Source organism: Trachemys scripta, chromosome 5 (assembly GCF_013100865.1).
Source record: "Trachemys scripta elegans isolate TJP31775 chromosome 5, CAS_Tse_1.0, whole genome shotgun sequence".
Classification (NCBI taxonomy): Eukaryota; Metazoa; Chordata; order Testudines; family Emydidae; genus Trachemys; species Trachemys scripta.
Window position 1 is genome coordinate 63,463,182 of NC_048302.1, and position 16,595 is coordinate 63,479,776.

A 16,595-nucleotide genomic window follows, 5' to 3' on the forward strand; every position below is an offset into this window, starting at 1 on the left:
ATCTTTATCAAGCATTCGTAAAACTACAATTCCCGCCTGGGGAAGTGAGGAAACAGATTGACAGAGTAAGACGGGTACCCAGAAATCACCTACTACAGGACAGGCCCAACAAGAACAATAACAGAACACCACTGGCCATCACATACAGCCCCCAGCTAAAACCTCTCCAGCGCATTATCCACGATGTACAACCTATCCTGGAAAATGATCCCTCACTCTCACAGACCTTGAGAGGCAGGCCAGTCCTCGCTTACAGACAACCCCACAACCTGAAGCAAATACTCACCAGCAACTACACACCACACCACAGAAACATCAACCCAGGAACCAATCCCTGTAGCAAACCTCGTTGCCTACTCTGTCCCCATATCTACTCTGGCGACACCATCAGAGGACCCAACCACATCAGCCACACCATCAAAGGCTCATTCACCTGCACATCCATTAATGTTATATATGCCATCATGTGCCAGCAATGCCCCTCTGCCATGTACATTGGCCAAACCGGACAGTCCCTCCGCAAAAGAATAAATGGACACAAATCGGACATCAGGAATGGTAACATACATAAGCCAGTAAGTGAACACTTCAATCTCCCTGGTCATTCTATTACAGATTTAAAAGTCACTATCATTGAACAAAAAAACTTCAGAAACAGACTTCAAAGAGAAACAGCAGAACTAAAATCCATTTGCAAATTTAACACCATTAATCTGGGCTTGAATAGGGACTGGGAGTGGCTGGCTCATTACAGAAACAGCTTTTCCTCTCCTGGAATTGACACCTCCTCATCTATTATTGGGAGTGGACTACATCCACCCTGATCGAATTGGCCCTGACAACACTGGTTCTCCACTTGTGAAGTAACTCCTGCTCTCCATGTGTCAGTATATAATGCCTGCATCTGTAACTTTCACTCTATGCATCCGAAGAAGTGAGGTTTTTACCCACGAAAGCTTATGCCCAAATAAATCTGTTAGTCTTTAAGGTGCCACCAGACTCTTTGTTGTTTCTGTCTAGAGGAGTCTCTGCCCCATCCCTACCTTTGAAGTTGAAAATAATGGAGTTGTGGAGGGAGACTAACACCACAGAGTCCCTTAAAGTGGCAGATCATCCAAGAACAGGATGGACAACAAGTAGCTCTGCACATGGAACAGAAGGTAGCTCAACGAACTATTTACCCTGCATTCAGACAGACCTGAGATCCACGGGATCATTCCCTTTGTCTGCCTTTTATTGTTTAGGCAGCCTTCTAATGCAGGTGTTGCTCTTTGCTGACAACATAGTAACTCCCAGCATTGGGGGACCCTCTCCTATGAAAGGATGGGAAATCCTTGGGATTAAGTGGGTAAAACTGCACTTTAATAAAGAGAGAGAGAGAGAGAGAGATGCCAAGATTGGCCTTTAATTTACACTTTATATAAAGTACAAGTTGCTAATATAGAAATAAGTATGCAGCTGTACTTTAAAAGCTGCAGGATCTCCCATGCTCCCTTACATTATATCCATTTCAACGGATGTTCAATCAAAGCTCCTATCAAAGCCCAAGAAATATCTTATAGCAGTAAATAAGTAAAAACACAAACATTTCAAAAAGTAATTAGTGATTGTAAGTGCCTCAACCTTTTCCCAAGTTGGGACACCTTATTAAGGCCTGATTTTCAAGAATTCTGTGCATCTGCCTGGGAAAAAAATCAGACCCTTTTGAGGTGTCCCAACTTGGGAAAAGGTTGAGGCACTTACAATCACTAATTACTTTTCGAAATGTAGACCTAAATGACTAAAAATACACTAAAAATTAGATCCATCAGAGCAATTGAATCTCATGTTGGGAAATAGAGGATTATTTAAATTTTGTTTTAGAGTTAAGGACAAAACTGGACCCCTAGGATTTGATCCCACTCCAAATTTTGGGAAAGTTTAGATCTAGAACTAGACTTTGTGGCTTGGGGTTCTTCTTTCATATTAGAGAACTAGATTGGCATTATTTACAAATTTGTATTAAATATTAAAACAAAAACATATGGGAACTTATATCCTTCCTCTGTTTTTAGCAATTAGTTAACATTTTAAAGTATTTGTGGATAACATATGTGTGGAAAGTCATACACAAAATAAAGCTGTATAGTATTATGTGAGACTGCATTCTGGACATTAGGAAGCCTGGAGGCTGATAAGAACTGACCTGAATCTTCATCCAAACTTGAAATGAACCAGAAGCGGATTTTGTTAGGAGTTGGAAAATGTTGATTATTTTTCTTTTTCTTTCATTTTTGTGTGTCTCTGTATCATGACTTTGGCTATGACAGGAAGCACTGAAATACTGCAAAAGGCTAATCTTGTGATATTTCTTATCTGACCAGATTCATTACATTTAGAAATCTTATGAAGAAGCCTACCCTCTGTCCAATTTCCAGCCAAAAGTGGTATCCACATTTCAGTGCTGTCTAAAACCAACTTTGAGGGTTTTCTCTATATTCTGACAGCTTACTTCTATTGAGTTGTACCTTACTCCTTGAATAGCCTCACTGGCATTAGTAGAACTACTCACTATTCACCCTGAGTAAGGGTGCCAGAATCTGGCCTTGGCGCATTTTCAAAATAAAAATCATGACACACTTTGTCATGAAATACTTCTACAAAAAGATAGAAAAGAACACATTTTCAAAAATGCTGCACAATTCTTGCTAACTCACACCTGCATATTTCTCAGAGGAGAGGATTTTTTTCCAATCACTTAAGGCAAGTCTACACTGCAGCTGGGAACTTACTTCCCAGCATGGGTAGACAGACCTGGTTAAGCCTATGCACTAAAACTAGCAGGGTTGAACCATGGGCTAGATGCCTCAGTACAAACCCTCTGGATGCACACTAATGGCTCAATTCTGCAACCCATTTTCAGGTCAAGTAACAGATATTCACTTTCCCCACTTACTACAATGAGACTACTCACATGAATAAGTACCATTCATCAGATATGTCTTCACATCACAGCTAGCTGGAGTTAGCACCCTAGAGTTAACTGCACTCAAACTAACCTAGCTTCAGAAAGCTTGCCCATACTTCAGAACAATAGTGGAATTACACAGAGTGACTTGATTATCAGCACAGAGTGATTGCATTAGCTGCTGATGAATGGTTGTAATTCCAGCTGTTGCATCCACATTGAATTTCTATCTCAAGCTTCAACAGCAACAGAGCTTTAACAACCGCCTCCCTCCTACCCCCAAGATCTAGCTAGCTTGAGTTAAAGCACCACTTAACTCAAGCTAGAGATGTTTCTGTATGGAGAGGAGTTCACCTGGGTTAACACTCAAGTTATAACTCAAGATAACTGTTCTGTGAAGACACATCCATTGTGAGTAAAGGCTGCAAAATAGGATATGATAATTCAGATACTGAACACTTGGAGTCTTCTACTTAATCTACAGAGGAAACTGCTAGTATTGCTGGACAATTGTATTAGTGCTTCGTGTATTGCCAATTCCTGTTCAGGAGGCAAGGGTGGTTTTTAAATTTTAAAAGAATATATTTTCAGCCTGGCTTTTGGCAGAGTCTTTGTTCAGCTCCTTGCTTGTACTTTATTTATAGCATGTGTCACAAAATGATATGAGACACCTTTACTAATGACTTTATATATGTTTCATTATAATGTCCAATAACTGATTAATGCTCTGTTCTAGTCATTCTTTACTTATCTCAGTGAACAGATTTTGCTTGTCTTAACAGAAACTGCAAAATTTACAAAATTCACTTAAATCCTAATCCATCCCTAAAGTAAACTCTTTTGTTTTCAATGGAGTTAGAGTAAAAAATTAATTTGGAACATTGGGCCAAGTTCTGCTCTCATTTATGGTGGAGTAAATCTGGAAAAACTCCATTTATGTCAATAGAATGAGTTTGGATTTACACCAGTGTAACAAATAAAAACAATAACTGAGATTCTTGGTTATCTTTTTTTAAACATATTATTTGCTCCTAAATTAAGCAAATGGCAAGAACAGCATAAATTGTTCCAAGTCAAAAAATTTAGTGCTGAATTGCAATTAAACTACCGTCTGGACTGTGCCTTGTACTACACAGACCTGTCTAGGGGAGTAAGGGAGAGTAAGAATCATCACCCTTCACTCACATGGATCTTGGGTTTAAGATCACTTTCTCTATCTGGTACAGGTTGGCAGGGTGGCAGAAGTCTTAGCTCACCTTTTCATTGTGCTGGCCCACACAGATAAACTCTAGTGCAGGACTGGGGACAGGTACAGTGTTGAAATTTATTGCTGATACAGGCCAGAATCAATTACTCTCCCCATTTCCTCACTCAAGCAAAAAGGAAGCAGGGAGGGATTTGTGCTCAGAGGGTACCTCTAAGGCCCAGTGTCTCCTGAGGTGGTGCAATTCACACTTCCCTCCTTGGTTCAGGGCCATACCTAATGGCACAATGCCTCTCTAAACAGATAAATAAAAGCAGCATAAAAGGTCAGATTCCACTGTAGAATCTCTGTAGTGCTGGTTTTTTTTTTTAAACATATCTATGCCCTTAGGGTAAGTATGCCTTTTTACCTTGAAGAGTTAACTGTTTGGATAACTTTGGAGTAATATCAATTCCATTCTTCAGCCAACCAAGCTGTGGGTTTGGGATACCTTCAGCGTAGCATCGGAGGCTTGCTGTCACACCAGGCTCCCTGGCCTGGCTCTCTGGATAGACTCGAATGACTGGTGGAACTGAATACAAAAAACAATTATCAGTCAAATGAAAAGCAAAATTATCAGATTATCAAAAAAATTCTCCAAGCAGTTGATTCTAAGAATCCTGAAGCCATATATAATGAAATAATGAAAGGTTAATGTGATATTACCAGCATATTTAACAGCATCTGGCATTGCATTCTACAGCAAATCAATTTCTGAAAGAAAGGAATGTCATTCTGAGAAATCCCTCTTTCCATTGTCAAAAGTGTGTCTGCACAATTCTGAATTTTAATTCAGTTGTTCTTAGGGTTTGCTATTGATTTCTTTATATATATTTCCTTTGAAGAGCAGGAATTTGTATGAATCATTTACAATATACCAGCATCTTTCATTAGGTCTTATATATATAATGTTCTGATCATGTTTTACCGACACTTCACAGTTTGACTTGAGATTTTTGGTTGGTTTACACTCTTAGAAAAACATTCTCCTCCATCCTCCTCCTATACTGTCATGCATCTTCCAATCTCACCCTTCACCCCATCACCTCACAGAGCACTTTTTCCAAGCAACGAGCATTAATCCATTTTATATGAACAAAAATATCCATGATTAAAATAGTTGATGCTAACAAAAATGTTTGAATGGCAAGTCAACACTCAACTCTTAGGAATTAGAAAGAGACTTTCAAGAGGGGCAGATCGTCCCACACCTGCCTATTGCAGGGTTTCCTGTCCCTTCCTCTAAAGTATCTGGTGCTGGCCATTGTCAAGACACAGGATACTGGGTGAGATGGACCTGGGTCTGATCCAATACAAAAATTCCTATAGTCATAATTATTTTAATTGATAAATAAGGCTGGCTGAATAAAAAGAATTTAGCTTTGTGAAAAACTTTAAGGTTTCAATTTTTGTTTTCATTGCATATTGGAAGAAAACAGAGATGTTTGGAAATGTTTACTGAAAAAACTAGGGAAGAGAGCCATATCCAGTTTCAAGTCCTTGCTCTACCTGATTCAGAGCAAGGACTTGAATGCAGGTCTTCTACATCACAGGTGTATGTGCCAACCACCAGGCTATTAGCAGAAGATCTTTGCTTTCACTTCTTCCCTCTCCTCCTTCCCCAGAGATACCCTCCTGGACCTGAGACACCTTCCCAACAAAAGCATCGTCAAAACAACTGTTTCCACAAAAAAGTTTCAGTTTCAACAAATCAGCATTTTCCCACAAAAGAAAAAAAAGAAACAATTCCAATCAGTTTTACTGATGAACTACAAGTAACGTTTAGAAGACATAACTATAAAAACCTGAACATGCAAACATATAAAAACTAGAACAATTGCTTACATTTATTATAATTCTCTGAGCCTGCCTTCCATCAACCCTTCACCACTTTTTGCCTCTTATCCTTTGTTACATTATTTCTAAGTTTAAGTTTAGACCCCAAACATGCAAGTGGATCTATGTGGAAGGATCCTTATGCATGCATAGAGACTCATGGACGTCAACGTGGCTCTACTTGGACACAAAGATTCACTTTCACAGATTCAATTCCAGGATTGGGGCAGTAGATCATAAGATATTTGGGGCATGCCTTTTTTTGTGTTCTGAAAAAATCTCATGCATATTTAAGACATTGTATGCAATTTAATAACATAATAATTAATGATAAGAGAAAAAGATTAAATGGAAAGAGTACAGAGGCATAAAGGGTAGGAGAATAAAGGGAGAAGAGGGACTGAAATATGCGGGGATAGCATACCTCCATGGGGCATCCATTAGACAGTCTATAAAAAGAGAAATTGAGAGACCCTGCATTTTAGGCTGCAGTATTGCTAATATGGGAATGATATTTAACTTCACGTCTCCTTTTGTTGAATCTGGATGCAGTGGTGTCTCTGCCCTCCCAGAGCTTACTAGAGGTAGTGACATGGATAACAGAATATTGGCAGAAGCTCAATCTGGATAAAATGGAAGTAGTGTATATTGGAAGGGGAAGGTCTCTGTGTCCGTGCCTTGTGTTCTTCCTTTTACCAACATAATCCACAGTGTAGGAGTTATTCTTAATGTGTCACTACTTTTGGATGCCTATACAACAGCAATGGTTCAGAGCACCTGTAAAATTTGTGCACCTTGAAGGTCTATCAGAGTTCACATTTAATGAGGTTTAGAGGCAAAATGCTTGCACTTTTTTACTTTGATTAAAACTCATTATATTCCCCATTATTTATTAATTTAAATGGGTTGTTCTTAAGTACTATTTTATGTACATTTAAATGCTGTTATGGTGCCCAAATGCTATGGTATCAGGCAGTATTTAAACATAAAGGAAGAATAAACAACAAAATAATAATTGAAAACTGGTGAAGAGATGCTTTCCTTCCATTACCATGCCACAACATGCTTTACTTCACCTTCACTGCCAGCTGATTATTAGATGTCAGAAAGGACAAAAAAGTCAAGGAATAACTCTTGAATGATCCAATGAAAGGTTCAGAACAGCAACCATATATACAGTATCCACCGATACTTCATTACGCTAAATAGTATTGAAATCATTAACACATATTGTGTATGCCATTTTTCATATTGCCCTTAGAGGTTTTTTGGGAATGCTTTTCCTGAAATACTGGCTATCAATATTTTACACATTTAACCGATACAGCCAAAATTCCACTAGCAGCAAGCAGGAAAAAATTCATATTTCATGGCTATGTTGCAATCAGAAACTTATATTCATTTTATCACTTTGTTAAATACTACTTGAAGACCTACAGTATAACCTATAACTACTGCATGGCGCTGTGTCTTTGCTACTCCCCCTCCCTCCCAGAAAGTCCTAAGTGCCGCCAAACAGCTGTTTAGCAGCGTTTAGGATTTTCTGGGAGGGTGGGGGAGGAGTGGACACACGGGGCTTCTCTGCTCCTTCCCTTCCCTCCCAGCACTTTGTGCTTAGGACTTAGGACTTTCTGGAAGAGAGGGGCAGGAGCAGGGAAGTACTGTGTCTCTGCTCCTCCCCCTCCTCCCCCAAAAGTCCTAAGCACCACCAAACAGCTGTTTGGAGGCGCTTAGGACTTTTTTGGGGGGAGGGAGGGATGTGGCATGCTCCAGAGAGGAGGTGGAGTGGGGGGTGGGAAGAGGTGGGCCTGGAGCATTCCCAGCAAAGTCCGAGCCTGTTCTTCTCCGGGGAAGCTGCTGCTGCAAAGGTGCTTCCTAACATCCTTGCCTGCAGCGGCCTGTGTGGGGTAAGCCAGGGTATTCCCAACCACAGTACAGTACTGTACAGTATATAATGCCTTATGTCTGCCCCCCAAAAAATTCCTTGGAACCTAACCCCCCACATTTACATTAAATCTTATGGGAAAATTGGATTAGTTTAACATTGTTTCACTTAAAGTTGCATTTTTCAGGAACATAACTACAACATTAAGTGAGGAGTTACTGTAATCAGGTTGATATATTAGTAAGTATAGGAGTTTGTCGAACTATTTAGCTAATAGAACTGTTTATTTTTAGGAAATGGAAGAGTGCCTATAGCTGTTCTATGACACTTGCAGGAAGTAACAGATAAAGATTTTTCTTTCAGGGATAAAAGCAAGTCTAAATTTATTGAGAAAAGGATGTTTTAGTCTGCCATATCTATTGTTTGGAAGCCTTTAGTCTGTAATTCTATATATTAGAACCTCTGTGCTACCTCTAATTTTACACATCCTTCCCGAGGTACAATACTTTGGTGTATTTCTTAGTAGGCAGAAATCTGAGGTATTTCTTTATTAACAGGATCCTAATGCGACAACATGCTGGGGCATTTCTTGTAAACAGTTGGATAACACTTGAAATATTTAACTGATTATGTTGGAATGGGATTATTTTTTTTCATTTAGTTATCTTAGTTCATTATCTCTCCAACTGTGTTTTGTGACACCAGTTAAGTGCTCCAAATTCTATTTAATTATAGGAAATAAACCCTGGGGAAAAGGGAGGTATGTTTCTTTAACCTTCATTACAACTTGTTTTTTACAAAGAAGCTCAAAGTTCCTGCTATTTAATGCATAATTAAAGATAAGATCACCAATTACTTTTGCTTAAAAAAATCTAATTAGCAAATTTAAGAAAACTTGCTTAATCATTGATTACTAATAGGAATATTCCCACTGTGATATCACATCCTTTTTCTGCCAATAGTGACATGTTACATAGCAGACTTTCACTGATAAAGCATGTACTGTAGCACCTTTACAAGACCTTGATAAGTGCTTTTGATTATTGTTATTTTTTGGCTAAGGGCACTGTTAGAACAGCAGATTAGTGTGGCCTGTACCTCTGGAGCTCATTTAAACAGGTGGTTTGGCTCTGGAACTTAAGTACAATTAGTTGGATAGCCTCAGGTCAATTATTGTGAAATACTTTATAATAAAATACACACATATACAGTCATATGTCTAAAGCACATACTGTAAGAAGAAACTAAGGCACAGGAAGGTGAAGAGAATTGCCCAAAGTCACCCATAGGTAGGGTGACCAGATGTCCTGATTTTATAGGGACAGCCCCGATTTTGGGGTCTTTTTCTTATATAGGCTCCTATTACCCCCAACTCCCCTCCCAATTTTTCACATTTGCTGTCTGGTCACCCTACCAATAGGCCACTGACAGAGCCAGGAATAGAACCCTGAGTGCCAAGCCAATGTTCTAAGCACTAGACAACATTGTTTCCCTGTAAATCTTTAAATCTGGAAGGGAGTAGGCCCAGCAACAGGGAGAGGCCTTTACTTTCCCCATGAAACTCCATTCAGAATCAGCTGACTTTTAAGATATCAAAAATTGCCATTTGCAGTGTGCACTAAGCTCATTAGAGCTTGCTTAAGGCCTGTTGCTAAAATCACTGTTTCATCTGAGTATATTCCCTCTATCTCCTTAAAATACCCTCTGTCCTAGGGAAGTTGCACAGGGCTGGGGACCAGGAGATCATGCATTCTAAGCTAACCATTTTTGATAAATGATTAATAATGCGGTGTTTTTCTCAAAATTTATTATTGAATAAGCTTCACACCCCACAGTAAGATTACTCAAGGTGGGAGGTCTTAATCTTATCCATTCTGCTTCTCAGGTAGAATCTGCCAGATATATGTGCTTGGCTATGTTGTCTGTAAAATGGGATTACTAGTGTATATATAACATACTATTTCAATTAATTATGCATCTTCCTCTAGTGAGTTGTCCACAATGCATATCTGCTATTATGTCATAACTGCTGTTTAGTCATTTAGCCCATGTGATCTGTGTGTTGTGCTGAGACTCCAGAGCTCATGGTCTGCTGATGATATGTGGAAGGGAAGCATTATAATTGCAGTTGTAGTATAATATGTTCTGCCTGCTTTCTTTTTAAAGCACTCAAAGGTTAAGAAATGCCAGAATTAAGTCTATTAATACAAACTATATTATGTCCCCGGTTTCTATGCATTATAATACATTCTTTAATGACACAACCTCATACTATTTTTTCCAGAGCCTGGTTGTGATACACCCTAAGAAATGTGCTTCACCCTAAGAATATTTGCTCACATTTAATAACTAATTTGGAACAGCTGTTGTTGTGCCCCCTTTGTGTTCTCCATCTGAACTTTTGTACAATTGAGTTCTACTTGCAAGAATGCTCGTGGAAAGAAAATTTTAAGCCTGCATGCTAAAAGACTCATTAATGAACTATTTTAAAAGCAAATGCTTGAATACTTGAACCAAAAGTTTTATAATGGACAGAAATGGTGAGGATAGGGTTCCTAGGTCCCCTCATCAGAGCCCTGCCAAATTAAATGAATCAAAGAAGGTTCTGACCTACACTCTTTGCAACTAAGACCATCAAAGTACATGCAATTACTTGATTTGAATGTGATACAGAAGAAATCTATATCTAGTTAATAAATCTTACAGTAATATGATTTTTCTAGGAATGATGCCTCAGGCAAGAGTTGTGGATCCTTATTCCCCAGAGAAAAATAAACACTACAAATGAGATGAAATCCATTTAGTAAAAAATAGTAATAATTCCATAATGAACTGGAAACTACTAATGCTCTACAGGATCATCTTTTCTTTTACAATTAAAGAGAAATATCTGACTTGGATGCAAAATGCTGTTCAAGTTAAAAGGTACTTGAGTACAACAGGCCAGTTCCTCAGCTGGTGTAAATCTAAGGATCTAGCTCACTGATTGTTCCTTTGTAGACCTCACTGAAGAGTGTTTAGTCCAGAACCCAAATGTGGCATGAGGAGAACACATGCAACCATTCTGCATGGAAGTTCCATAGAAGTCAGTGGGTCTTTTGGGGGAAAAAAATCAATAGTAACGAGCAGAGATAAAGATATCATGTTATGTTATTACTTATTTAGCTTTTCTGTAAAATACACAATGGAATTCAAACTGTTTCTATTCCAGCTTTTTAAAAAAAATATGCCTGAATTAACAGATGAAATCCTTGACTTTTTTTTATCACAAAATGTGTCAAGTCCTGGAATTTATCCTTTGGAAAAGCCATACAATTATATTTATGGTCATTACATTTACATGTGAGAACAACTGAGCTGTAAATAAGGATCTGGTCTCATCTAGATATTGTGCACATAACTCCCAGTAGAATCAGTAAGATTAACATCCATGTGCATAGAGAGAATAGATCCATAAGAACAACATCATATACTCAGATGACACAGTAAATGTTCAGGTAATGAGAAAAAGAAAACCCAAATGCAATTACTTCTAAGATATCTACATTATGCTTTTCCCAGGGCACTTTTGAGAGCTTGCATGTGTCAGCTGTAGTGGAGTCATCATTTGAAACCTCAGGTTACTGTAAATTGTTCTAATCATATCACACTAACATAATCCCAAAGAACAACAACAAAAAGATTGATTTATTTTCCTCTCTGGTCCTTAATAAATACATTCAGTTAGAATAAAGCATAGCATCCCAGAGCAAAGAAGTAAAGTAACTCTTCTATGATACAATCTATTCTTTTTTTCCTCTAGCATCAAGTGTGATCTGTTATCTTCAGAACTAACTGAACTGTTGTGATTCGAGTAGGAAAATTGCATGATGTAGGTACTTTGAGAGCAGTGGGTGGGGATATTTAGGATGAATAGCTGACTGACTGCAAGTGTTTTATTCCAGGAGAAAACAAGAATGAATTGGAGGTGAATCGTATGGTCACTCACAAGTAAACCAATCAAAAAGTTAGATTTTTTTAAAAAAGCTTTTTGCTGCTGCCATAATTTTCTATTGTTTTAAAGAATTCTGCCACTGGTCTTCTACAGTTTAGTCATACAGCTGCTGTAAAAAGGGTTAGAAATAGGCTCAATGGAACAAATACAAATGTCTTTAAAATACTGGTAACTCACCACTGCATTTGTGGTGTTCTATTTCCACTGTGTTCTTTTGTGACTAAAACAAGCCTTCAATGAAAAATTATGGGGCTGATTTTATAAATATGTGATGGGCTAGTGAACTAGCCAATGCCTCTTTGTCTAAATCATTAAAATCAATCCCCCCACCCCATCATTGTCTTAGCACAGGCTTTCTCTATTCATGATTTTCATATTATCTCTTGCCACCAAAACAAAAACAAACAAAGAAAAAATCCTCCCATACCATTAACGTTTCCAACATAGAAACATGTCAGATCTTAAAAACATGCAAAAATACTACAACATCTAAATAATCTGTTCAAAATTTTATGGCCCATTAATCCCTCAATTTCATCAGCATCAAATCACAAAAATTTTAGGAGAAATTTTGTTGACAAAAATTAAGTTTTAAAAAATAGATATTTCATAAAGGAATTAAGAATATCCCATTTCAGTTTTTGACATATTCAAAATTGTGGGGAATGATCTATTGCATTAGAAAGACTCAGCTACATGAGCTTTCCACTATCAAGCAGGACTTCAATGACCAGCCAAAAACGTTCCCATGATGAATAATTCATTTAGTGTGGAGCCAAATCTTTAGACATTTTTGTTGAATAGGTTTAGTTAGTCTTGTATCTTAGTCCTCAGGTTAGAAATAATCCATGTCATGAGGAAGAATTCTTTAACAATTACATTTTACATGTGGAGTTTTAAGGAATTCCAAATATGACATATGTTCATTTAATACAGGTCCCCAGTCATGCACTGTCAATTACACAGCGAATAACTACAATATTGGGCCCATAACATGTAGTGACAGATCTACCTACTGTATGCTGGCAACATAATTTAGCTTGATTTCACGAGAGAAAACTGAGTGTGGACCCATGGAAACATTTTGATGAAAGGGATCAATCCTATGCTCAACAGCAAGAATTTAAATTCTCTCTTATTAGGATTATCTAATGATTCTGTAACACTTTGACAATGTAAAGTGTTATATAAGTGCAAAGAATTAATTAGTAAAATAATTATTCCTGCACCAGCATTGTTTTGTGATGAGTTGTCTATTTACCATATGTATGAGAAAAGGCTTAAAATAATTAATTTTCACTCAAAACATTCTTTACATAAAAAAGTAAAAGAATGTATTCTGTCCATAAAATGCAACTTTTTATGCAGTGATTATTGTATTTTTAAATAAGGGCTTCACTGATTTTGTTTTTAACACTTAATATGCCAATTCAGAAATATGCCAAAGTGTAAAATATTTTTTTTTAAATGTTTAAGGTTTGGGCAAACTGGTGAATGCAAAATATATAGAAAACACTTCTGAGAAAATATGGATTAACATACCTGTGTGTTGCAAAAGTGCTTAAAATCTAATTAAAGTGTCTTCAAAGTACCCTCATGCTAGATGTTAAGATCAACTAAGCCTCACTATCTTATTAATCTTTTGACTCTTCTGTTAGACAAGTGTCATTATATTAATTAGTCATTATCCTAGCCTATCAGTACTGACTATCTTGTCTCTCTCTAGGAACATTATAGTTTAGATGTACAGATGTAATCTATGAAAGTGCTGTTCATTTGACCAGAGCATTCAACTTAATGTTTTTCATCCTATTTAACTACAACATACAAATTCTAATGGTTTAATCAGCATGCACTTTCATTTGATAATGCTACAACAGAAACAAAATAATTGTGTAACAGTGTCTTCAAATATACAATACTCTTGCTATTACATTAAATACATAGTGGTACAGTTCACGTATATAATAAGATGATACACCAACCTAGGCATTAAATGCCCATCAGGAATTATTTTAACCTGATCCTAGATCTGACAGGCTAAAGAAAAACAGTATCCAAACTAATGAGAGAAGGGGTCTCTCCAGTACTGATTCTTAGAGCAGCAGCTGTCAGGGCAGAGAAAATATGGACTAGTCAATTTGTTTGGGTAGCTTTAAATAATCTGATAGTGACATGTAGTAGCACAGGCAGCTATTGCCTTCAGCACCATGTACGTTTACAATATGCTCCGAATGACTAACAAACAGTAACAGTAATATGCTGATGGACATATCCTGCAACTGCAAGAATGTGTACAAAAATCAGTATTTCAGCTGTAGATGTTTTATTGTGTAAGCACCCATTCTGAAAGAAAAGTGCTTTTCTGAAGATAGCCAAGAAAAGCATGAAATGGTTTCCATCTCTAGTATCCTGCATTTCTTATGGCCTGATTATCAGAAATGTTGAGCACCAACAAATCATACTAAAGTCAAAGGTGTTGAAGAAGTTACTTCTCATTGTTTCCTTGTGCACTCTCTGCCTATCTGTTGTATCCATCGGTTGTCTCTTTTTTTAGTTCCTCAGGACAAGGACCATCTCTTTGTTATATTCATGTATAGTGCCTGGCACAATGGGACTAGGGCTTCTAGGCACCACAGCAATATAAATAATAAACAACCAGAGCAGCAGCAACAAAGCAGGTGCTCAGTACTTTGACAATCAGGCCATTGATGTATAATTTTTAGGAAGAATTTAGCATTGCTTACTCAGGCAAAGCTTGCACATACTTCAACAGAAGTTTTGCCTGAGTAAGGAGTGCTAAATTGGATCAAAATGCCATACATTAAGAACTGCATAACACTATTAATTGTGCTATAGTAACACCCAAAAAAGCCCCTCATCAGGATAGGGTCCCTATTCTGCTAAGCACTATGCAAACACATAGAAGACATGGCCCCTGCCCCACTAAGCTTATAGCTGAATCTGAAACAAGACATAAGAAGTGGTGGGGGAAGAGGATGACGATAAGGGTAATACTAATATGTCCATGTAGTTATATAGCCTTGCTATATGTTCAAATTTCAGGTTTTATGTTTATCTTTAAATAAATATCAGCTGTCTCTATTTCCTCCTCAGTTTAGCCAGAGTTAATTGGCTGGCTTCTTGTTGGCATCAAAGCTTGAGGAGAGATTTGAAGGAGGAAGGTTAGTGCTTTTATGCATTACTTCAGGAAGGGCATTCAACCTGCAACAGGCTGCATGGAAGAAAATACAGAGACACTTGTGAAAGATATGGACAAATAGGCATTCAAGGCTGACAGCATTGAAGGAACAGAGGGAATGGGAAGACAATGTGAGAGTGAATAATCATGAAGAAACTAAGTTAGGGCAATAACAAGAATCTTGAATTTGAAGTGATGGAGAAAGCAGAGTTACCAGGGGAATACAAAGGTGGAGGTGGTGGATGTAGTCACATTGAAGGGCAAGGAAATGGTGTATTTTTTATGGATGAACAAAAATGTGGATATCAGGGAGGCCAGTGAGAAGATTTTAGTTATCAAGGGAGGAAATAATGAGAGCATGGATGAGAATCACAGATGTCTGGACAGAGAGGAAAGGACATATTGTAGAGTTGAAAGAAGTAGTGTCAGGGAGTGGACACATGTTTAATGGATCTGAACAGACAGACAGGGAGAGTCAAAGTTGACAAGAATTTGGGTCTAGCTAACAAGGAGAACAGTAGTGGTACCAACAGTAACAAAAACTGGGAGAATGGAGTAGACTTCAGAAGAAAGATAAGGAGTTTTTGGCTGCTGGCCAGACATCTAGGGCCAGATTACAGAGCAAGAGACCTTAAAATCTTTAATCCTGACCAAAAATATCGGATTAGATGAAGAATATTAAAATTGGTAGTGGAAAGGTAAATATCATCATAAACATGGAAATTGAAGCCATGAGCACAGACAAAAAAGTCTTTCAAAGAAATGATAAAACAGAAAAGGAGAGGGAGGCATGGACTGAGCCCCATGAGTATCCCTATGAATGACTGCACCACAACTAAAGGGGGGCAGAATTTGTCTGGGCTTACCAAAGAAGGCAGCTCTGCTTGGGGGGAGGGAGGGGGAAGAGGGAGGACAATGACCCCCCCCCAGGAATGTGCATAAAGGTACGAAACCTGGGTGGGGCAAGTCTCTATGTCCAAGCAGTGAGGAAGCCAACACCCACCCTCCCTCCCCTAGTGGACGCGAATGGCAGGCTGGTTTAGGACCTGTTGTGGGCACTACGCTAGTCACCCCTTTTAAAGGGGGACTGGGAAGGAATTTTTCCGCACCACCAGAATTGGCTTCGGTGGAGTGTGGTTTTTTCGCCTTCCTCACAGCAGGTGTGAGGATGAACCTTTTCTGGTGAATAGAAAAGGTGGTAGGCCATATGTCGCGACTTATTTTGTAATATTGGGTGGAAGTTCAGTGCAGGTACTCTATAGGGAGCCCAGCCAGTGACCAGATAAATGGCCTGCTAAAGGATTTAAAAGGAGGTCCCCGATAAAGGAACAGAACGGGGAAGGGGGTTCGGGGACTCCTATGATTGGTACAGCAGGGAGCCAACCTCCTCCATTCTCATAGCCCTCCTAAACCCTCTTACGAGGCTGGTGGATGGTAAGGTCCAAGCCATGGATCGGCTGGGGGACCTAGATGGAAACAAAGGGGGGC

The 16,595-nt window shown here is 38.4% G+C and overlaps 1 protein-coding gene across 2 annotated transcripts in view; it reads right to left on the minus strand.

Annotated features, from left to right (window-relative positions):
- FSTL5 (follistatin like 5) overlaps window positions 1-16,595 on the minus strand; it is a 568,085-nt gene that overhangs the window by 107,432 nt on the left and 444,058 nt on the right. For both annotated transcript variants that reach the window (XM_034772507.1, XM_034772508.1), the window contains one exon: window positions 4,561-4,722. In XM_034772507.1, coding sequence (XP_034628398.1) covers window positions 4,561-4,722 — 162 coding nt within the window. The remainder of the gene's footprint in view (window positions 1-4,560; window positions 4,723-16,595) is intronic.